Genomic DNA, 24,348 nt, shown 5'->3' with positions numbered 1-24,348 from the left:
TTTTTTTTTTTTTTACTGGATACTAAAAGTAATCATGCAAACCCCAAACTCTGCTTGTCGTTGTAAATTCTCCGTTTTCAGTATTTTACTTCCTCAAAAGCTGTTGGGATCTTTTTTAAACTATCTTGAGCACTAATTCTTAATTTCTTTTGGTCTTACTGTTTTGGTTTTTTTTCATTTATTATCAGTCCAGTTCTTACTCCAGACCAAAGTAAAGATGGGTGTGGATGGTCAGAAGTGAATCATTTGTTCCCATTTGCTGAAGATTTAATGCATAGTGGTGTTTTTTGCAGCAACAAGGTGATTCCCAAAGAGGTGTTGGATGAAAACTTGTCATGTTTCAGTGATTTTTCAGTGTCCTTTTAAAAAAAAAAAAAAAAAAGCCAGTGCTGGTGTAGATGGAAGTCTTGTAAAGGGTTTATTTGGCAGTTTTGGCCTGCTTGCGGGTCATAGTGTCAGGACATTTAAGAGTTGCAAACTGCTGTAAATGAAAGTGAAAAGCAGCACGTTGTCATGAGTTGATGTTGGGTTTATGGTCGAATGACTGACTGGAATGTTGATCAGTATAATTAATCCTTAACTTTTTAGTTGGACTTCTCCGTCTTCACCCTCAGCTGCTGCTGGTTGATATGTAACTATCTACGAGAAGCCTCTCTGCTACATTCTGCTCATAAACTGCGTCATCTGAATGGCAGCGCAGACTCCAGAGCAACCAGAGGTCGTTAACGGCATTAGCCGGCCATGTGTTTCACCTGGAGGCCCAGCGGAGGGGTCGCTTCCACCCAAACAGCCTTAAAGTCCTGTTTCCCCTTATAGGACTCAGATCGTTTGGCTGTCATCTGAGGAAGTTGTCTAATCTTAGCTGTGAAACCTATCTGTCCCTCAGAGGGCTGCTGGGTACGGCTCGCCGTCGGACCATTGCACACTCGCTTGTGTTTCTACCTGCGTGCTGCGGCAGGAAGTTAGAATGAGAGCTACAGGTAAGACGTTTCAGCAGATTGAACAGTCGTTTGCATGACGCGGAAATGTTTGTGCAGCGACACGTTTTAGTTGATGTTAACCTTTAACGCTGCAGTGGAAAGTCCATAAACTGCATGTTGGATCCAAACTGCAGAGATCCGAAGTTGCATTTGACATTTCGAGTCTTTGTTAAGGTGACTTCACACGGTTTACAAGCTGAGGTTGTCTGACAGGCGTAGGGAGACATGCTGAAGGTCGCGTAGTAAACTGCACCAATGAGAGTTCCTCAACTCGTTGATCATTAACCGTTTTGTAGCAGGAAGGAGAGAAAAGAAGTCAATGAAATGTGCAGAGTCGTCCTTTAATGTCTTAAATCGGGCTGCAAGGTTTGTTTGCTTTCTTCTTTTAGTTTTTACTGCAGGTTATTACTTCTGAGATCCTAGTTTGTTTTTGACATTGCTGTTATTTGTGTTACAAGGTTTTTGGTTTTTTTTGTTCTTTTTTTCCCTGATTTTTCCAGATTTTATGTCTAATTTGTTTGAAGTTGATTTTTGCTCACTAAAACCTGCATGAATATATTGGAGCGGTTGGCCTGGTGGTTTTTCTCTGCAGGCTTCTTTCTGATAACTCCGTTCTGCACATGAATTACTGGATAAAATGGAAGTTTACATTATTTCTCAGGATCTTTTCCTTTTTTCAGGTTTGCGTTCTGGCAGCTCATGGAACAGGAGATGTTTGGTCAGTTGTGTGTGTGTGTGTGTGTGTGTGTTCACTTGCATGTAGCTTGTTTAGTTTTCTTTAGTTTTTAATCTCAAAGTGATTTAACAAAAGTCCTAAACGGTCTGTATCTTAGGAAGAACAGTTGTTTAAAATGGACTTTCTGACTTTCCACCATGACTGCGATCAGGTTTTATGTTGTCCGTCTGTCTGTCTGTCAGCAGCATATCTTAAAGTTTTGGACAAAGTTTTGGAGTTGTTAGATTTTGGGAAAGATCCGGATCATTGCTGGACTCGACGGGGACGGGTATAATAACAGTTGCTGGCAAAATAATACCTCAGCGCCGTTCTGCACTTCTAGTTCTTCCATTTGTGTGTGTTTCACTTAATTTCTGCATATTTGTTCCAGTGATCTGTCCCAGTCAGTCTGAGCAGGACCAGTCTCTCTTTGGGTCCAGATCTGGACCAGACATACATCATATGTAGAAAGTGTGAAAAATCCTGCGAGGAGGTTACGAGGTGGTTTTGGCAACGAATTTCTGCTGAAAACCAACAGAAATATGTTGAACATGAGTGGTTATACTGCAGGTTTTCTTTATGAAATGAACTCGCCAGTCAGCCATTTGAGTCAAACTCCGGTCCTGGAGGGCCGGTATCCAGCAGGTTTTTGTTTTTTTTCCATCCACCAACACAGCTGATTCAAATCAAATGGATCCAGCAGCCTCTAGTCAACCTATTTCTGCATTTAGGTCAGGTGTGTTGGAATATGGAGACAACAAAGACCTGCAGGAAACCGGCCCTCGAGGGCTGGAGTTTGACACCTGTGATTTATCACAATTCAATTATTCAATTTAGATTTGATTGATTTGGGAAACCAGTTGATCCATAAGGGGAAATATCACATGTTGAATTCATTTTACTTTTATGGTGAGTATTGTATAAACAATAAACATGCGGCTGTCGGCTGAAATTTAAAATAAGTAAATGTGTACATTTTTGCTCATTGGAATTATTTTTATTCAACAAATGACTGTTTTCGTCACTGAGGGTTGTTTTTGTTTGCGTAGCACCGTTACTACAGATCCGTTGGCACGGCGATAACCTGAAACGGTGGTCCACATCATTTTATTAATGCATTGAGTAAAGTTTTGTTTTTTTTAACTTAAATCGGAAGAATTTAAACTTTTCTACACTAAAAATTCAGACTTTTTGATTATCTTTTTTTATGGATTTCCCTCAGTTGTGTTGATTTTAAATCTTCGGATGGCCTTCAGCAACATGACTGCAGTTTATTGGATGTAGAAATGATTCATTTAGCTTCTCTGGAGGAAATCTGATCCATAATTCACTTTACAAAGCAGAGACGTGAACGCCCAGTAACGCTGCGGGAATCGGAGCGAGGCTTTTCTTGAGCCGCGGTGCTTCTTTCTCGTCCCTTTAAGCAGACTCAGATTTCTGAAGTTTTATAAGCTCATTGCGAAGCACGTTCTTGCACTTCCTGATCTCAGACACGCGCTTTACCTCCTGCATGGCGTGCTATGAAATATGGCTGATCCCTCGCTGCTTGGTCTTCATTCTGCTTCTGGTGAAACGGCTCAACTAGCTTTTGTTTGACAGATTGGGAGGAAAAGTAGAAGAAATGTTGTATTTGCAGCAGTTGCAAAGCGTTTATCAGGTTATTTTTTTCTCATGCATAAGACTGTCGTCACGTCCATCTTTCCCTATCTGCAGCTTTATAACTACGACAGCAGATCACCGTGATCCTCTCATGGGAGTCATCAGATTGTTGGATCGTTAAAAGATAAATCAGTTAAAATATTTTGCATTTTCATGTGATTATGTTGTACTTGAACCAGTTCTTGCTGGTCAGACTCCATCGTGGCTCCATTGCACCAGTCCTGTTTGCTGTCTTCATGAACAGGAACTCAGACTGGTCTGGTTGGGACCCTGTTGGCCTTCTTAGACCAACATCTTCAGCATGAATTCAGACGAAGAACAAAGTTGGGATGGAAATCCCAAAAGCTTTGAATTTACTGGTCTGTTTACTTTCAAGCCTTCAGCTGTAGTCAAGAGATTTGGGTCAAGACTGAAAGAGTGAGATCACTGATTGGTGGCTGTGTCCTTTTGGAAGGTTTCAGGCAGATTGTACTGGGAGGAAACCCCAGGACTCTCTGAACGGATTATTTCTCACTTCCCTGTAGGAATATCTTGGGTTTCTTCAGGAGGAGCTGAAAAGAGGGATGTCAGGGTCTCAGTCCTCAAGCTGTTGCCTCCGTCATAAAAGGAGGGTGGGAAAGTCTGAGTGAAGGAGATCAGCACGAGCAGCTTCTTATTCCAAGAGACCACTAGGTGTCCCTGCTCCAGGGAATGAAAGACTTCAGTCTGAACTAAAATTGGCCTTTAAAAGACAACGTGTTCTTCTTATTTTGGTCTCTCAGATTTAACAAACCCGCCGTGTCTGAAGTCCACAAAGTCGATGTTTTCTCCTCATTGCGGTCCATATTTTGACAGGACAGCAGCTTCTTTGTTTCTGCCCATAATGTCTCCATTGATGATAACCGAACCGGCACACACTGGACCTCTATGTTCATGAATGTCAGATGCAAACACACCTGTGAAAACGCTGAGTTGCATCACATGTAGCTGACTCGTTGGTGGATGTAAAAATGCACATCGGATGGAAAATGTGTCTGTATTAGAAATGTTCAGGATGTTTTCGTGCTGCTTCTGTCTGCATTGTTGACTTGTCTGATGTGCTGTTTGTCTCGCTTTGCAGGTTGCATGGTAACCTGGACTTGATGCATGGCAGTTGCATGACTGCAGTGAGTCTTGTTGTGGGACTGAGAGCGCACAGCTGCAGCCATGGCTCAAACCGTGCACGTGAATGGCAATGGTCCAGGTAACCAGACTTCTTTATTCCCTCCTCATTTAACCATATTTGCCTTTGTGCTCTCTGGTTATTTATGCGACTGCATGTCTGTCTGTCTTGTTTCCTGTTTGCTACCTTGTCTTTGTGTTATAATCTGAGCAGTCGTGTCACAGTTTGACTATTTGACTGCACGATTTTGGAGAAAACTGTAGTTTAATGATAATTTTTGTAATAATATTCAATTACTTGAAAGGCTCTTTAAGTTCTGCTGCACTCCTGCCATCTTTACAGTTAACCTGCAGTCATTTCACCTCCTTTTCTGCATGTTATAAGTCCAGTTTTTGTCTGTATTTGAGTTTTTCTTGTTTTGTTGCTTGTTTTTATTGCGCCATGTCCTGAGTTACGTTTCATTTCCGACTGCCCACATCGGAGCAGTTGGAAACGAAAACGGACCGGCTCCCCATCTGTGTCTACACGTCCTAGATGGAGAAATGAGCATGTTGAGCTCATTTGCCTCCTACTTTGCAGGACCTGCTGTTGCAAACATTGTGATGACGATGCTCAGATGATATATTGTGCAGCTCTGCTGGGGGGGGGGGGGTATTCTCATCTGGGCTAAATAAAACTCATCTGGACAGGAATACAATAGGACTAAAGTTGGATTAGGAGTCCAGTTTCAAGCTTCTCATGGAGATATATTTAACTGTTCACCTCCTGCGTTGCATCTGACTCTGCTGCAGCTCTGATTAACAGCTGACTCTAGTTCTTAGTTGTTTATTCATAAACCCTGCAGAGAGAACTAGACTGTGATGCATGACCAGGACAGTCGGGGAATATCTGTAGCATCCTGGTAAACCTCCAGAACACAACGATGAGACGGCGTATGCTTTTAAATTATTATTACTGAATGGAGATTTCAATGGTTTTAACAGGTAATCACTGTTACGAATAATACAAAACATTACTATTAGGGCTGCGAAGATATGCTTTCGTCGCGATTTGATTCTGATTTTCTGGGTGCCGATTTGATGTTAAATTGCGATTCTCACGATTCTTCAAAATTGCTGATTTTTGTCGACTAAAAACAAAAGAAAAATGTACAAAAATGCTCGGCATTTTTCTTGAAAAAACAACCCAGTAGCCAGACCATCATTCTGCTGTTATAATGCCCAAGAAGACAAGTAAAAAGATCAATAAAAACAATAAATATTACAATAATTTTATAATGGAATATATTTATTTATTTAGAAAAGTTTTTTTTTTATAAAATTTGTTTTTAAAATTGTGAAGAAAATTAACCCGATATTTTGACTTTTTTTTTATTCCTCACCCCTAATTACTATACAGCCTTATAGATCGTGCAGTTTGAAATGCAAAAAGAAGCAACGACCAGAACATTTGGGAAAACAAATAAAATCTGATGCATTAAACAGCATCGTCCAGCTGGAAATGGCAAATTGTACAAAACCAACCAAAGGAGGGTTTATAAGGAAAGCTAGTGAAGCAGGCAGCCAACAAACCTGTCGGCTTTTACTGGATTCATCTGTTTATGTAGAAAATATCAGTTCTCAGACAGCCAGTCCGCAGGAAACCTTACGCTTCCCAAAATGCTTCCCAATGCTTCCCGGATGTTGGATAAACCGTATTATTTACTCTTGCTTCATTTGACTGAGATGAGCTGCAGAAATCTGGTCTCAAAACATTATCAGTCAACATCAGGAGGACGGATATTCACGCCGGGTTTCAGGAAAACTTTCAGCGTGTGACGATCTTACAGCAATGACCAACACCACTGTCTGTTGCTGATTGTTTTACTTCTGCAGGTTTGCCGTTTCGTTGCAGAATATTTAAAGTAGAACTATTATGTGCATTTCAGGCTAATTTATTTTTATTTCTGAGCCCAGAAGGGCTGGGATTGATTGAGTTATTGTCACAAATGGCTTTATTTACTTCAGACCGACCCTCTCCGTAGGCTGTCAGATCAGCCTGCGGGCAAAACGAGTGGATTGAGACTCTTCCGCATTAAGCCCCGCCTCCCGCCACTGCGTTACATCGGGAGCGCGCACCGCACCTGCTTTCGCCATCAATGTAACATCTCATAAACAGAAGGATTAGGCTGATATGAACTCAATAAAAAAAACAAAATACAATGTCAACACATAGCATGCAGCCCTACATGTTGGAACCTGAATCAGAGCCTGAAAACGAAGTGGAAAACAGCAACCCACAGCAACGAATGCAGCAGGATGTCTCTCTTTGGTAAACTCACCAGCCATCGTTGGGAATAACTTTATCCCACGTTTTCCACCCGCCTGATGTATTTGTACATGCCCTTGTTAACCAGTAGAAGGTAACCAATCACCGAACCTTATCCCCCGGGACGTCACAAGGATTTCCAAGTAGAAAAAACTCCCTAAAACTACACGTTTTTCATCGCCATGGAAACCGAACGGAGAGAGTGCTGGAACTCAAACTCAAACATGCGTTTAGGTGATAAAAAACAGTGCCGTTCACATGTCTGATAAGGATTCAACACTGTAACACTGTAGAAAGCTCAGAAAACTCCAAATACCATCATAGCACCCCTTTAAAGACTAAAATGTACCGGAACAAAGTTTTACTTAGTTGGAGAAAACTTGTGAATTCTGATCTTTAAGTCCAACATAAAGTGTCTGTTCATGTGGTTTGTCTTCATAATTCAGACGTAGCATGTTGAATACCCCGTAACAGCTAGCTGGGCGCTAAAACCAGCAAATCCCTCTGTTTTCCAGCTTCTAACTGTGACACTGGCAACTCCATCCTGACCTCATTCCCTGCTCCAAATTCTCATTTCTAAAGCAAATAAAACACAACATGAAACAAATTTCAGTTGTATTCAGTCCAGTGGCGCGTTCGCAACCTGATGCAGGTTCAGAAAAACTGGAGAAATTACAGTCAAAGAGCAATAAAAACATTTTTTTTATCAAACCATCTAGAATAAAAACAACTGGTGCATTTGTAAGATTAAAACTATTAACTGCATTTCTTAGTTTCTCTTTAACGGGATGCAGAGAGCTTCTCTGAATAATCGTAATCACCAAACTTGAGTTGAACTAACCACATCTGTGGTAGTCATAGCGATTTGCTCCGATTAAAGCTTCTTAATCAAGTTAAACACTGTCTCGACTGCCATCCAGTCTTTATTCTGTCCATGCATTGAAATGTTTTATCAAATCTTTATTTAACCAGGCTGAAAATCCAGTTGAGATCAAGATCTTGCTTTTAAGGGCGATCTGGTCAAGAGACCAGCAGCACACACGTCCAAACCAGATAAAAGAAAAACTAAGACCATTAAGCAACAAGCAGAACGGTATGAGTGCAGACTCGTTCCCGGGCAACTGAACGACGTTGGAAACATATTATTTCATCATTCTCACTAATTATTGTTGCATATACATGTACAGGTGTATGCAAGTATGTGTATGTATGTGTAGTGTACGTGTGTGTGTACATGTGTATGAAATGCGCCTATGTATCTGTCAGTATGTCCTTTGCAGATATAAGCAGACATGCATTTGGCTTTTTGATTCTGCTTTTTATTATTCGTTTAATCCTGATAATGTCCCAAAAATATTGAACAATAATTCAGAAATGACAGGGGGTGGAGGCATATATAAGCAGAGACTCCTGCCCCGACCTTTTAGTTGTGACCTAAGTTTAACTTTGTTGCTAGTGACCAATAATTTATTCATACCAAAACAGACACAGTTGCTGCGTTTCCATTACATTCTTTTAAAAAATAAAAGCAATATTTGTAAGTTTTGACAACAATCACGATTGAAAGTTGTTTCCATTGAACAATGTTAAGCCTCCGTTCTCGTCGCGTCTCGTCATCCGGACCGGATGGGACGAAAACGGAGGCTTACGCTAGGCAGCCACGTAGCGTTAATTTGACTTTTTGAAGCTTTTCTGACTCATTTTCTTTTCTGAAACTCTGAAATTTGCTGTTGTCTGTTCCACACCGCGCCAACTTTACTCGGACATGAACTGGTCACAAGCCTCCACGTCACGTCTCTGGACACGTGCATGCAAAAAAAAACTGGTTCCGTTACACTTTTGCGATATATTTCTGTATCTGAAAAATCCACCACATTAGTGTATAAAAACTTTTAAGCAACATTTGACTTTTTTTTTTTTTTCCCAAATGTGTTTCCATTAGCTTTTTTTTATTGCAATATTTAGTTCTAGGTGTGATGGAAATGCAGCTACTGCTAACAAGCTTCTCACCGTCTGGAAAGTAAAAGGAAGAACCGACGGTATGAAATGAGTTCAGATGTTTTCATTTCAGATAGTCGGAGTTCCAAGCTGCAGGGACGACAGCACGTTTCCCAAATTCAGCCTGGAGAAATATCAGGATAGAAAACTGTTTGGCTCCATATTGGCATGAAGCATCACGCAGCTGCTGCACGTTTGTCGGCTGCACATCCATGATTATGGTCAGCATGGTAACTCTGCAGGGCTGTGCTGGTTAAACGATGCCATGCTGAGCCCATACTGTGACATAAAAACATCCTCCACACCTTCAGACAACCGTTATCACCCTGAAACACTAGAAAACAGGATGGATCCGTGTTTTCATGTAGTTTTTACCCCATTCTGACCCTTCCAGCCGTATGTCTCATCCAATCAGGTGATGTGTTTTTCCATCTTTACTGGTCCTAAAGGAGCAGTAAGCTTCAGTTTAAGCTGTTTTATTCATGTAGATACACTCTATTGTTCACAAAGCTCACAGTTGGCTCAGAAAATCAAAGTAATGGAGTGATCATCCATCAGGTGTACTCTTGGCTTTGGTCATTTTTACAAATTAACTTTAGTCCTTATCGGATTAATCTTCCCATGGATGTCACACAGGAAACCGGTTTCTCATTCCTGCTTCTGGTGTCTGCACATATGTAGAAAAGATTTCTCCACTTCAGTGTGAAATATTTGTCTCTGCTCTGAACACACCTGTAGATGGCCCGCATTCTTGCGAAGCCTAACAAGAGAGAGTGAAACGTCTTGCTTCCAAATCCCTCCAGGAATGTGCAGCTCGCAGGATTTCAGGATACTTTAGAAAAATCACGAGCCTGAACCAGAGCCCACCTTTCAGCTTGTTAAATACGTTGTGTTGGTTGCGTCAAAGGAAACATGCTGCCGTGTTTGTTTTAACCATAGACTAAAAGATGGACAGAGCCTCCGTGATGTCTCTAGGTTTCTGAAGAGCTGAATTGAAGCTCATTGGGGGGTTCCTATCATCGCTATATTGGCAGCGTGACGCGTGTAATCTCCACAGAAAACACAAAAATGGACAGAGATGGAGCTGAGAGGGGGGGCTGTGATCATGGGGGTGGATGGAGTATCTGTTGACCGTCTGGGATTCTCACACAACCATCTCCAGCGTTTAGAGAGATGATCTGGCAATGAGAAAATATTCAGAGAGCAGCAGTTGTCTGAACCAAAATGCCAGAGGTTAGAGGACAGACTGGTTCCAACCCATAGACTGTATATAAAGAGATGGTCAGAGCCTCCGTGACGTCACCTGTAGGTTTCTGAAGAGCTGAATTGAAGCTCGGTGAGCGGTTCCTACCGTCGCCATGTTGGCAGCGTCATGCGCATCGTCTCACCCGGAATAAACAAATATGGACAAAGAGGTGGAGCTGAGAGGGGGCCGTGAGCATCATGGTGGATGATTGACATCGAGCGAACTCTGAGCTTTCTGTAGCTAAAAGCTAACTGAGCTAACCCAGAGATAACAGGAGCTAACCAGCTAACGGAGGTAAGCGGGCTAAAGCTAAGTCACATTGTTAACCGGCTAAAAACCGCAGTTGTTCTACGTTCTTACCTGAAGCGGGAGATCAGGTACCTGTCAATCAAAACAAGCCCCTTGCAGAAATTCGAGATTAAATTACTTTAAAACGGGCGAGTTAGAAAAAGAAATCACTCCCCCCTCAGTTGTCATGAAGGTAAACCTGAACTATAAACCTAAAATGGACTTTTGAACCAGGCTGTAAACATGTTTATTTCTGCTGTGAAGTTGGTCTTTTTAACATGGGAGTCTATGGGGATTTGCTCTGTTTTGCAGCCCCTAGTGGATGAAGGGGGAACTGCAGTTTTATGCACTTCCACATAGGCTTCACTTTTAACCGCTGGAGGTTGCTGCTTGTTCCAACCAAGGAACATCCAACATATCCAGTAGGGCTGGGAGGATATGCTTTTGATCGATTCCGATTTTTTTGGGTGTCTATTTGATTTTAATTGCGTTTTTCACAATTCTTCAATATTGCTTTTCGTAGATTAAAAACAACAAAAAAAAACTGTACAAAACCTTTTTTTTTGCTTGTCATTTTTCATGATTTCAATTAGGGAAAAACACACATTTGATATAATGCCAAAGAAGACAAGTAAAAAGATCAATAAAAATAATAAAAATGACAAAAATTTAATTAAAAAAATCTATAAATGTAAAAATTGTGAAGCCAAAAATCCCGATGTTTGATTTTTGGATGCAATTTTCCCTACCCCTAATCTCCAGCCTGGAAGCAGATGGTCTCCAGCAGCAGAAGACCACACCAGGTGCCCCTCCCATCCGGTCAGTAAGAACAGGAAACTGAGGCTACAATCGCTCAGGTGTCCAGGTGAAAATAGCTCTAGTGGAGTTTAAAGGAAGAAGTGTGAAGACAGACCATGTGGGATCATTTTGGCACAAGTTAAGGGCGTTGAAACGGTTAATAGACACTTCGCAGTTAACAAACATGTTATGAAACATGTCCCATGCACTTAAGGAAACATGCACTATGTGCCAACATTTGCAACGTAAACATCCACTTGTAACGCTTCCTGAACACGGGACAGTCGAGTGACTGGAACACACAGAAACAGCAGCAGAACAGACCTATCAAGCCTCTTCAGATACAAGTGGTAAAACAGTTTTATTATTTAGTGTTTTAGTTTGCTTTCAAGCTGTCCAGCATTATGGCCTTTTGGGTGTGGGAACCTCTTTGATTCTTAAATTTTATCCTGCATTCTTATATTTATATCACCATGAGTGTCTTAATCTCAAAGTTGTAATCTGTTCAGCACAGCTACATAATTTGTTCTTATTGTGAAATTTATTTTTTTGCTGACAAGCAAACCTGGTACCTGCAAGGTGGAGCTAAAGATGCCTTAGAGGGGGCTTTATTCAGCCCATCAGCGGGTTTCCCGTCATCTCTCTGCAGCTTCTCTGACTCATGTGTTTACTTGAATCAGTTTTGCAGTCAGTGCTGATCTTGTTTAGTGGAGCGCAACATGTTTTTAGTAATGTCTGACCATTTTTATTGATTTTTTTTTCTACCCTAAAAACATTCTTTAGTGCAAAAAAACAAGCAGTCATAAAAAGTCAAGGAAGTCATGTCTTTGTTTACAGAACAATGTTTCAGCCATGTTGGCAAATTCTGGCAACAAAAATGTGCAAAAACACAGGGGAGTCATTAAGTTATTTATGCACATTCCAGTCATAATTATTGTTAGTTTGAGGTTCTGCACATCACAATATGGTTGCCTGTTCTGAACTGGAGCCAGTTTGTGCAACGAGGCTTCTGCCAAATGTGGGATGTGTGACGCCTCAGTGCATTGAGCAACAAACCATGAAGCACATTCTTCAAATAAAACCTCAGCAGATCACAATTCAAGCTGAGTAGTATTCTGTACATGCAGCTGCAGGACTCATCCGATAATCCGAAAAACATCACGCTGGAGTCTTGCCTCCTTCTTAGCAGGCGGTCACACAGAGAACTAAATGAACATGTCCTCTCTGCATTGTTTCACTCTTTCTGCTAATATCCTGTGTTAAGTGGACATAATCAGGGGAAAAACAAGGTTTGAAGTTATTTAAATAAAAAAAACAAACACCCCTCCCCAGCGTCCCGACTCGGAGCAGAACCCGATGGCCTTGGCCTGACATGAATACCCCCACGCTGTTGTGGACAGAAAACCCGGAGAGCCGAGGTTTTTGTCGGACCAGTGAGCTGACCTCCTGCAGCTCATTTAAACCCACTGAAGCAGTTTTGTTTCTGGTGCCGTAATAGACCCAGCTGCCACTTAAAAACACCCCCATGGCACCATTCAGACACTCTCCTATTGTGTGTCTGTGTAAGTGCTGTGAGGTTATTGTGTTGTGTGCCAAAGGGGGGGGGGGGGGGCTTTAAACCTAAACAGGATAATTGTTTTATTTACTGGTCCTGACAGCTCTGGACCATCACTGTCTTCCTCCAGCTGAGCTGATGAATTGATGCAGATCTGGTTTGTTTAAGTTCGACAGAGACTTGGTGTGTGTTAATCACTCCATTGTCTTGATCTGAAATGGACTTTTCCAACAAAACAGAGCAGCGATGGGGCTCAGAATGAATGGCTTCACACAAATGCAAGAGTAACCTCCATCTATGCTGAGTCAATATGAAGTGTAGATGATGAGTTTTAATCAATTCACTGCCTACAATGTTGCATCTGTGGAAGAGATCAGAAAGTTAGGGCAACCAATACGCTGCATTTAATTAGAACAATAGTTACACATATATAAAAATTAGTCAACAATGTAGATATTATAAAATATATAGTATTTAAATAGTATATAGTATATTAAGAAGAAATTGGCTTTATTAAAAGTGGTTTCTAAAAAATCATTTTCAATTGTTTTAAGAACAGTTTTCTTTTAAATGTTTTTGCTCAAATTTCTTTAGTTAAATTCAGATTTGTTTTGTGCAAGTTTGCAAAGTCACCTCATGTCACCTTTAGAGAGAAAAGAAATCAACTTGAGCCAGTCTATTATGATCTAACAGGTGTTCATGCAGGCCTGTTTATAAAAATCAAGTTCAGGTAAGGAAACCAATGGATTTAACTAAAACTGGTCTTCGATTCGATCCCTCATCCTGAGCACGCACAGTGTGCTGAGCGATGATGGAAAGGGAGAAAAAGCCTTTCTACAGAAATGAAAAAGTTCTGCTCTGTTTGATTGTCGCTCATCGGTTTGCTCTGAGAGCCCGCTTCGTTTGGGCGAATGCTCCAACAAACTGATTCAGATCAAAGTAGACTCTGGTCAGCTGCAGGTTTTGATCCACTTTAAGTAAACCAAATACAGGAAGTGGACTACAAAAGCAAAGAGCATTGTGGGAAAACCTGTGTGGGACTTTCCCGGCTCTGGCTGGGAAAATCTCTCCCGTTCAGACGTGGAAGAATTCTGTAAAAGTTCTGATAAAAATCTGATTAACCCAAGAGGATTCAGGTCCATGTGGTTGAAACCAAGCAGCAACCTCCAGAGGTTAAAAGTGAAGCCTATGCGGAAGTGCAAAAACTGCAGTTCCCCCTTCGTCCACTAGGGGCTCCAAAACAAAGCAAATCCCGATAGACTCCCATGTTAAAAAGACCAACTTCACAGCAGAAATAAACATGTTTACAGCCTGGTTCAAAAATCCATTTTAGGTTTAATAGTTCAGGTTTACCTTCATGACAACTGTGAGGGGAGTGAATTTTTTTCTAACTCGCCCGTTTTAAAGTAATTTAATCTCAAAGTTTGACTTATTTCGGCGCGTGTCCTTTTGATTGACAGGTACCCGATCTCCCGCTTCAAGTCAGAAGAACGTAGAACAACCGCGGTTTTTAGCCAGTTAACAACGTGACCTAGCTTTAGCCCACTTACCTCTGTTAGCTGGTTAGCTCCTGTTATCTCCAGGTTAGCTTGGTTAGCTTTTAGCTACAGAAAGCTCAGAGTTCGCTTTATGTCAATCATCCACCATGACGCTCACAGCTCCCCTCTCAGTTCCACCTCTTTGCCCATATTTGTATTTTCCGGGCGAGATGACGTGCATGACGCTGCCAAGATGGTGACGTAGCAACTGCCCACCGAGCTTCAATTCAGCTCTTCAGAAACCTAGGGGATACGTCACGGAGGCTCCGCCCATCTCTTTATATACAGTCTATGGTTGAAACAGAAGTTGTCCAAATAGATGAACAAGCTTTTTTCTTTATCACCTTCCTTCAGTAATTCCTGATGCAGCGCCACCTGTGGCGAGGAGGGGAATTGTGCGATGAGTTTGAGTGGTAGTGTGGGGAAAAATGTTGATCTTTGCAATTAATGATCTTTTAGTTTTTTTTATGGGGGGAGGTTTTTCCATTTCATTCTGGATTTAACAGGAAACCAATGAAGAAAGATTTGAGAAATATGATGTGAACAGTCTACAACAAAAGCCTTGTTGCATTCTGACACTGAAGTGAAATTATATTTTTTGCTGTTTTTTGTGCAACTGTGTGCATTTACTGGGAAAAACCATTATTGGTCCATTCTTTGTTGGAGGAAAAAACAAAACATTATTAACCAGCTAATAATATTAAGCTCCATGTCTGGAACATAGCATAGCATCATCCAGTTTTGTAGACTTTTTCTCCTCGTGAATCATATAAATCAGCATGTCAGCGCTCTACTAATGCACATCTTCTGTTTTTCTTCACCATGTATGAGAAAATACTTAAGATGGGCACGATCTTTTGGAGCGGTGTCACTGTTTGCACAGGAAGCCCAAACATTTCCTCCAGCCAGCTGCTGCTTCTACCAGCAGACCCAGACTGGTGCTCGCGCTCCTTCTCCTCAGCTTCAGCCTCGTGTTTTGTTTTGCTTCCTGGTTTGGAACACGGACCGATGTATCTTGCAGATCAGTGGTTGATCAGAGGCCCTGATCAACCACTGGATCTACTTTTTCTTGGGAGTAATTAGGCTCTCGTGCAGAGCCAGGAAATACCAGGCTGGCTGTATGAGAAAGTGTGTGTGAGTGCCAGTCATGCTGTGGGGCCAAATCCGGCTCTCCATGACGTGCATTAAATCATTAAAGTTTAGTATGAGCACATGGTTCTTGGCTGAGTTGAGTCCAGTTAAGGTTGTGATCAGATGGGGGGGTAATTCTCCAGGAAGTGAATGTAAGTCGGTGTAACAGTGTGTTTGTGTTTCAGGCAGCTGGACGACCTCCACCCACACACTTACATCATGCTTAAGCCTGTTCCATCCTCCACGAGAAGCAAGAACTGAGCAACTGGAGGCTGCAAGAACAAGAGAAAACGTCTTGTTCGGCAGGTCCATACATACTACACGAGAAGCACGTCTGCAGCGGGGAGGGATCACTGCGGGGGGCGATGTCTGCTTTATGTGCAATGAACCCGGTTGTTACCTCCGCCGAGGAGGTTGTTTTCCCCGGCGTCTTTTTGCTCAAGATAACTTAAAAGGTTACGGACGGATTTTATTAATATTTCAAGAGTTGTTGAAAATGTAAAAATGAAGAACTGATTAAATTCTGGTGGTGATCAGGATCACCGTTTGGATCCAGGAATGTTTTAAAAGGATTTTTAAACATTGTGCTTGGCAGAGGTTTCCGCTCTCCGAGTTTCTAGTTTCATATTTAACGAGCAGCTTCGTCCGCGGCAGGACGGGTTGTGCACGCCCTGGGTCCGAGTGTTTTATTGCCACATGTAAAAATGTTCGTACTTTCTCACCACCTCGATCAGCTGTTTTATCAAAACAATCCGTTTTGCCGGCAACAGCAAACACACAGAAGCAGCAACTCCGCTTCATGCTTTCTCCGTGTTAACGACGCCCACCTCCAATGTTCGACCAATCACACGATACTTCTCGCAGCCTCGCAAGAAAAAGTTCTGCCAGCCCGGTGTGTCAAGAACTGTCCTCAAACACGTCCGCGAGAACAAAATGATGTCATTTTCTTCTCGGAGCCTCGAGAACAAGAAAAAAGTTCTCGCTTCTCGTGGAGGATGTAACAGGCTTTAGTCCTCAGTATGAGTGTGTGTGTGTGTGTGTGTGTGTGTGTGTGTGTGTGTGTGTGTGTGTGTGTGTATACAGAGTTGTTTCAGATGAGTTTTTGTGGACTATTAGAATCATTGAGTTCTTTATGCTAAGCTAATTAAAATACATCCACCTTGCTACCACCAGGTCCGTAAACTCTGAGATAATTCCTGGTGTCACACGTTCAACAAGGTGCTGGAAACATTCCTCTGCAATGTTGCTTAATGTTGACGAAGCATCACACAGTTGCTGCAGATTTGTTGGCTGAATCTGTATGAAGAGAATCTCTGAGGTATTGGATTCAGGTCTGATGGAGTCCAGTGAAGTCATCTTCATGCACAGGGAAGCGGCTGTAGACGGTGTGAGCTTTGTGACATGGTGCATCATCCTGCTGGAAGTTTCCACCAGAAGATGGTCAGCAACGTCATGTAGGCTGTTTTTTTTTTGTTAAATAAAGATAGTATAAATAAGAACTGATCGGTAATGAGGCTTTTTTTCCAGTGAATATCCAGTAAACAGAAAAACTATAAAAACTTAAGTCATAATTTTAGGTCTCGACTAGACTGACCTGTAGTTTCTGCAGGTATTTGGACGTTTTAAAAGCATTAGTTGGTACTGAAAAATGCTTCATGTAATGAAAGTATGTCCCACATCATCCCAGCGTCTGTTGATACAAGGCAGGATGGATCCATCCTTTAATGCTGTTCTGACTCTTCCATCTGAACGAGACAAAATTTTAATGGACCATTTTTCCTCCTCCTGATGGGACTGATGCCATGTATTTGGCTGATTAGATTTTGTTTGTACGTAATAAAGTGACCAGTGAGTGTACATGTGATTTCTGTATGTGGATGTTAAAAAAAAAAAAATCCATCCAACTATTCATTTCCTGTTAACTAGGTTGTGTTATCCTTAATAAATCACATTAGGATGTATTAATATTGGAGGCATTCCAGATTATTTCATAACAGTCTGGTTTGAACAACCCTGCAGGGCATTCAAGGAAAATGGCCATTGCAATTTCCTGAAAACCAAAGTTGTGTTTTTAATTAGAATATTCTGGTGCACAACATGAACAAGTTGAACCTCCTTTCAGTGTTTGTTTGCTCAGACTTTTATGCTGTTTGGTGGCAAAATGAGTTGTAAAGGTCTTCAAATCAAAGGACTTTGCAGACACCTTGGATGTTTTGGGTCAGTGATAAGCTGATTTAATGTTTTGGAATGATTTAATGTTTATGTTTAATGTTTATGGAAGCTGGCAGAGTTAAATTTAATGTCTGGACAGCTTTATTTCAGCCGTGTGTATCCTAATATCTTTGTTTGTCTCGGACATGCAGAGTTTCCCATGTGGGTGTTAGCAGTGTTGTTTTTAAGGCACACCCAGCCGGTGTCACCACATTCAGAACTGAGCAAGCAGATTGTGCAGAGGAAATGTTAGTGTGGTCAGCTGACCTGCAAAGGCCAAATCCTGCTTAAGAGATGGGGGGGGGGGGGGGAAGTAGCTGAATGGGTCACTTTACCTTTAAACTAGGAAATAAAGTAAATTTAATGAAAAAAGGCGCAAAGAAAAGGATGCAACTCTTAGGGAGAGTCCAATCATTTATTTCTACTGCACGTTTAAAACAACTTAGTGCTGCACAGGATAGATGTCAGAAAATAAGCAAAAAGTCAAATAAAAATTAAAGCTGCAAGCGGCATCCATCGGGTCCTCGCCTCATGCCGAACGCTCCACCCGAGTCTTCTTTCTCATAATGCAACATGTTAAGGACCCACAGAGCCAGTTAAGTTTAATGAAGAAATACAAATCGCATAAAGAGGAAAAAAAATGGTTGTAAACACCAAGATGGCGGACTTTTTAGCTCAAGCTCATCTTGGGATGTTACACGTGTGCTGAATTTCGTAGGCCTAGCTCAAAGGAGCCTTTCTGGACCCTCGGGACCCCCCCAAAATTGCCCCCCCCCCCTCTCCACAATACATATTACAATGTGTTAAGGACCAACCAAGTAGGATTGCTTTTAATTTTGGTACAGATCGCATGTATTTCTGTGAAGATATGAGAAAAGTGTTTCATGGCGAGAACGCTTTTTTCCATGGGTTGCCACAGTAACACGCTTTCTCCTATTGGAAAGATTTGAATAACTTTTAGTCCCCATCTTGTCACGAAGCTCCCTGGCGAATGTGGAGCCAATCGCATGAATCGCCTCAGACTAGTTCGTTCAAACACGATGCTCCCAAATTGACAAAAACGGGCCAAAAAATGGTTGTAAACGCCAAGATGGCGGACAACCTGTTGCCATGACAACAGGTCTACAATTTACTTTTTTACTCGTCTTGTGTTAGACATGTGTACTGAATTTCGTCATCCTACGTTAAACTAAACTTTTTTTGACCCCATTCTAGGGGCCATTTTTGGCGTTTCTAGGGGGCGCTGTTGAGGCATTTTTGCATTGGCGTGCATGCGGACCCGAGAATATCGCTATTTTCGCTGGGCTTGAGGTGTGTGATAAGTTTTGCAACTTTTCACAGGGGCTAAGGGGGTCAAAATTGAGCGAGTTGTTCATAGAACGAGAATAATAAACATTTCAATAACAATAGGGCCCTGCTATACTTCGCATGGCTCGCACCCTAATAGTTAGATTAAAAAGCAAAGACAACTTGCTCATTTAGGACTGTGCTGGAAACCAGGTTGCCTGGTGCTAAATCCCACATGCAGTGGGGCAAATATTTGTTAAAAAAGTGAAACTTCTAGCTTTTTACACAAGCTGCTAGTGTTTAGCTCCTTCAGTTGTGATCCAAGCAGTTTGTTTTCTTACTAATACAAATAAAGACTGAACTGTAGATGGTTTTAAACTACATTAAGAGACTTGTGTATGCTATGAAAGCAATGACAGACACATTTAGAGCCGTTAATTCTGTCTGAGGGTGCCGTAGATGTTAGAAGGCTTTTGTCAGCTCTAAATTTAAACTTTTATGCAGTCGGGACAAAATAAGCAAAGCCCTGCTTGTATGTTTCCCCTCAAGATGGAGGTGCGACCTGGATTCTGTTGCAGTGTTTTCACAGCAAACAAGGAGAAAGATGGTGAGCTTGAAGTCGCCAGGTGAATGTTGGAGAGTCTCAACAGATATGTTGGGTCAACTCTAGCTCATCCACAGCAGACTGGGCAGACTGGGAGGTTTTAGAGGGATGGGATGTGCAGCGTACGCATGTACAAGTGGATAAAACATGACCACATGAAGGAACAAGAACACGTTGCTTTAGGTGTGTGGTTCCTGTCCTGACACTCGTACAGACTTATTATGACCTCACTGCTCCAGCAGTAAGCAAACGGCTAATGTTGGATAATTAGGCTGAAATATTTTAATGTCCCGGCTGAGAAAAGTAGATCAGGTCTGGGACTCTTGGTACCAAGCCCTGAATGTTGTTTTTCAGCTGCTGACTTGGTGCTTACATCATGTTTACAGCAGTTTTGGGAGAAACACAGGCTGTAAAGCACAACCAGGCTGGTTTTAATGTGTTCCTTCGTAGGAAAGGTTGAATACAGAACCATGGTTTTTCAGACTTCTTCATGGTTTCACAAACTTTAAACTTCATGTCATGTTCAAACTTTCTCCTTTTGCAGTAAAGCGTCTTAAAATAAATTGAGATGTTGGTTGGTTGTTGCCATGTTTTTCACAGCCAACGGGTGTGTGATAAATTAAAGAACAGCATTCATTGCAGCTGTGCAGATCAATCCAAATATAGATGCCATCAATACCAAGTCTAGTATCGGTATAGATTGGTACCAGTGGGATGATATCGATGCGTCTTTTGCAGAGGGTCAGGTTGGGGTTAAAAAGCTGGAAAATGTGGATGAGAACTACCCATTAGTAGATTTTGCTTTTATTCAGCAAATTTGCACTGTTGCCTTTCTTTTATTTCATTTTCACAAAAAAACCCACTTAAATTTAATTTTCTTGGGTCTTTTTCAAATTGCTACTAAAAATTATGTATTTGACAAAAATCTTTGATTATAATCAGAATTTATAATAAAGAGAAAATGATTACACGACCGTTAAATTTCAAGCAAAAGGGTATCGGTATTGACGATACTTGCCCTGAATTTACGTGGTATTTGCTCGCAGCATCAATTTGCAGCATCACGCAGTAAAAGCATTCAACTAATGCAACAAACTGGTCTTTTTCCTGCTTTTTATCACGTAGATAAAACGTAAACACATCCCTGTTAAATTTGCTGTTTGTAAATAAATAAATAAAAATGAAAAAAATGAAGCCACAGTCATTCATAAAGAAGGTAGATTTGCAAACTGTATAATTCAATTGAGATAAAACAGAAAAAACTATACGATAAGTTGGATAAATTTGGACACCCCTAAACTAATACGTTTTACTCAATAACATGACTGTCTTCTTGTTGAGCAGCTCTCTTCATCTGGACTTTGTCATATTTGCTCACTTTTTATTTCCAAGATGCTGGAAATCTGTGGGATTGTGAGAACATGTCCTGTTTGCAGCCCTCTTTAGGCCATTCTACAGATTTATTTTACATTTAGGTCTGGATTCAGGCTGGGCTGTTCCAAAGCTGTTATCATCTTCCGTTGATGTCTTGTTGCCTTTATTCTTTTGGATGTCTTCTCTGGCTTACCAGGTTGTTGAAAGTTGAAATTCATCTTTAACTTTTTAGCTTTTTAGCTCCTCCTCCTCCTCCTCCAAAATCCCAGTTCCAGCTGAAGATCGACCCCAACGCATGATACTGCCACCACCATGCCTCACTGTGGTACTTTTTGTAGGATGAAATTGTGGCCAAAATATTCAATCTTTGTCTGATCCGACCAGAACACACATTTTCCCACATGCTTGCTTTCCATGTCGCCATGTTGTCTGAGTGGTACACAACCTGTACTTGCCAGAAATTCCTGCAGCTCCTTTAGCGTTGCTGGAGGTCTCTTGGCAGCTTTCCTGACCCGTTTTCTCGTCTCTTCATCAGTTCTGGGACATTTCCAGTTCCTTGCAATGCCGCATGTTTTTCTCCACTTTGCCGTGTTTCAGTATTGTAGAAATATTTTTGCTGCAATCGTCTCTTTATTGATGCATTTCAGTAAACTGGGATCCGTAGCTTTTTTCTGTGGCATAGAATTAAGTGAAAATCCTAATAAGGGGTCTTTTTAACACCTTAATGCCTGGTGTTGTAAAAGTTGCAACAAACCACTTATGACTTTTTAATTATATTTTTTATATCTACTTATTTGACTTTATTTGCTTTTATCCACTCTTGTTTTTGTATTTAGTTCGATATAATCTATTAATTTTTATGCATTTAATTTTAAAATTACATTTAATTTCCAGTTTTTGTTTTTTTTTACCTGTTAGATTTTAAATGTCAATAAATTCAGGCATTAAGAGCAGAGATGTCCACAAGACTACTGAATATTAGATATTTCTTTATTTTAGACAAAATAACACAATTTAATCAACAGATTAAAAAAGTAGCAATTATTATATTACATTACAGTCCGAAAAGGAGCAGGATGAAGCAATGCTTATGTATTCCTGCCCCCATTTACAATTATAACCTTTTCTTCCTTGGAGTTGTTAAATAATCCCATAAATAGTCAGTTTTCTTTGATTATTTTTTTTTATTTTACTTTATGGAATATTGGGAATAAATTAAGAAAAAATATTCTACAAAATATATTAGTTTAGTGTTCTGCAACTGGTTTCTATTTTTAAATACTGTTTTGTTTTGTTTTTTCCCCTCATAGATATTTTTAATTTAAAATTGTGGTCTGTTTCTCTTAAAAAAAAAAAAAAAAAAAAAAAAAAAAAAAAATTAAAAACTTGGCATTTTAAAAAGGGTGTGTACAGTTTTCATATTCCCTTTAGGAGTTGTTGTTCTTTAAATACTGATGGTGTTCAGTCACACTGATGGAGCCAAGTTTGGAGCATCTGCCTGGGAAAGTTTCACTTTAACAATTATAAAAGGTCAAATTTTTGCAAACAAACCAGATTTAGGCAGAAATGTTTGTTGAAGTCTTAAAAATATCTGATGTTTGGATTTTACTTTCAGCAACATTTACATTGACCTGCTATTAAAACAGCAGCTTGGTGTAACCGTGCTGTAATCCCTGTCAAGTTGACAATGTAACAGCTGATGACAGCAGCAGACTCCTCTCGGGCTCTTCTGTGGCCCGACCCCCTTCACTTGTCTGGTGCTGATGAGGTCATCGCTCAGCTGTTCAGGGTCTCTGCGGTACCACAGGACCGCCTGTCACTCCTGGAAGCGTGACATGGCCGGTCAGCACTCGTGCCATGAGGGGAGTCCTCCTCTGTAGCAGCTGGCACGAGACTGAGCGAACTCAGAGGGGTTGTTGATACCAGGACAAACGCAGCGCCTTTGTCTCAGAAGGGCTTAAATCAAGATGTTTTCATTGCATTGTCTCGTAAGATTTCAAGTGACCTCTGTTGGTTTGATTGCTGGGAGAAATTATCAAAAATCTTTCAATGTAGTCATTTAAAGAGACACTACAAACATCCAACCTTTAAAACTCTGTTTTTTATTACATTAAATATTAAACATACACATCCATCAGGCTGTAGCATCCCAGGCTGAAAAACTGTCTTTTACTGCTTTTATTTTTCAGCCTTGAGCTTCACATTAGAGCTGTGTTTGGCTTTATAGCACTGTCAGACATCAGCAACTCGATATCAACATGTTGGCTCTTGTAGATGCACATCGTTGCTGATTCAGCAAGAAAAAGCAAACGGATTTTATCTGACAAAGTGACAAACTGGGCCGACCTTTCCCGACGAGAGAGAACTCAGAGAAGAGACAGGATGCAAGTTGAATGGTTCTTTACCAAACGCCAAAGTGAGACAACCTGCCAAAGGTCACAAGTCCCGCTTTGATTAACCACCGTTAATATGTAACTAATAAATCAATGCAGGCAGCTTCCCTGCAGACAAAGTGTTCAGGATTACAGTTAATGGAGGAATCTACACAGAGTAGCCTGAAGGATCATTATCAGTCACGTCTCCACAATCATCAATAAATCAAAGTGTTACAAATGATGCAAACTAGTGTTTCACAGAGTCTTTAAGTTGGATAGAAATGATTTGAACCCTGAATTCAGGTCGCAGTAATGATTTAAAGTTAAATTCACAACTAAGGACAAAAAACTGATCAAACTGGCTTAACTGTGTTTGTGTCTCAAGTGTGGCATATTTCCTTCCTTCTAATATTTTATATGTAACTAAATAAAAATAAAAGGTTTATGTTGAAGTTAGCAGGTTTCTTTGTGATTGAAGTTTGATATTTATAGAAGCCATGTGAGATTAAGCTGTTTTTTATGAGCTGGGATCTTATCAGATGGTCACATCAACACACAAACGGGTCATTAAACGTGTTGAAAGTTGGACCAGTTTGACTACAGAGAAGATCAGAATAAAAACCAGGTTCATAAAGTTTGACATGTCCATTAGCCGAGCTGTTTGTCTCAAGGACAGACTGTTATTGTCTCCAACGCCTGCCCTCCTCTGAGAAGCAGGAATCTTATTTGGGGAGGGAAGCGCCCGACTCTGAGGCTCGTGTGATTGGAGGAGGCAGCTGTCCAATAGTACACTAGAACAGAGCTGCACTGACTTTACACCAATAGTGGAATTTTTTTTTTTCTTTCCCCTCTTGTGGAGAGGATTGAGAAAGCGAGAGCACAGAGTGCTGCTAAATCAGCCAGATCGAGGGGGAAAGGGTAGGAATGAAGAAAGCGCTGTCGCTCTGAGGTGAGTGAAGCTTAGCAGCAGGCTTAGGTCTGGTAATTCCCTCCTCTGTTGCAGCTGAATGGGAAGGATTGAAGGGAGAAGTTCCTGGAGCTGGGCGGACTGGAAAAGGAAGAGCAGGGCTGTTTATTTCCAGCCTGTGTTTGCTTTAGCCGGTGAGAGTTCCAGGCATACCAAGAACAAGACGCTGTATTT

At 41.0% G+C, this 24,348-nt stretch overlaps 1 protein-coding gene across 2 annotated transcripts in view; it reads left to right on the top strand.

Annotated features, from left to right (window-relative positions):
- The first annotated feature begins 892 nt into the window (after positions 1 to 892).
- Positions 893 to 24,348, top strand: part of kank1a (KN motif and ankyrin repeat domains 1a) — a 39,576-nt gene continuing 16,120 nt past the window's right edge. Inside the window, exons 1-2 of one of the 2 annotated variants that reach the window (XM_079251926.1) lie at positions 893 to 980; positions 1,661 to 1,698. In XM_079251926.1, the coding sequence (XP_079108052.1) occupies positions 1,680 to 1,698 (19 nt within the window). In that variant the 5' untranslated portion in view covers positions 893 to 980; positions 1,661 to 1,679. Of the gene's footprint in view, positions 981 to 1,660; positions 1,699 to 4,460; positions 4,577 to 24,348 lie in introns of those variants that run through there. The other variant, XM_079251925.1, reaches the window with a different exon arrangement.

The sequence above is a fragment of the Telmatherina bonti genome (genome assembly GCF_933228915.1).
Source record: "Telmatherina bonti genome assembly, chromosome: 13".
Taxonomy (NCBI): Eukaryota; Metazoa; Chordata; class Actinopteri; order Atheriniformes; family Telmatherinidae; genus Telmatherina; species Telmatherina bonti.
This window is presented reverse-complemented; position numbering and strand designations above follow the sequence as displayed.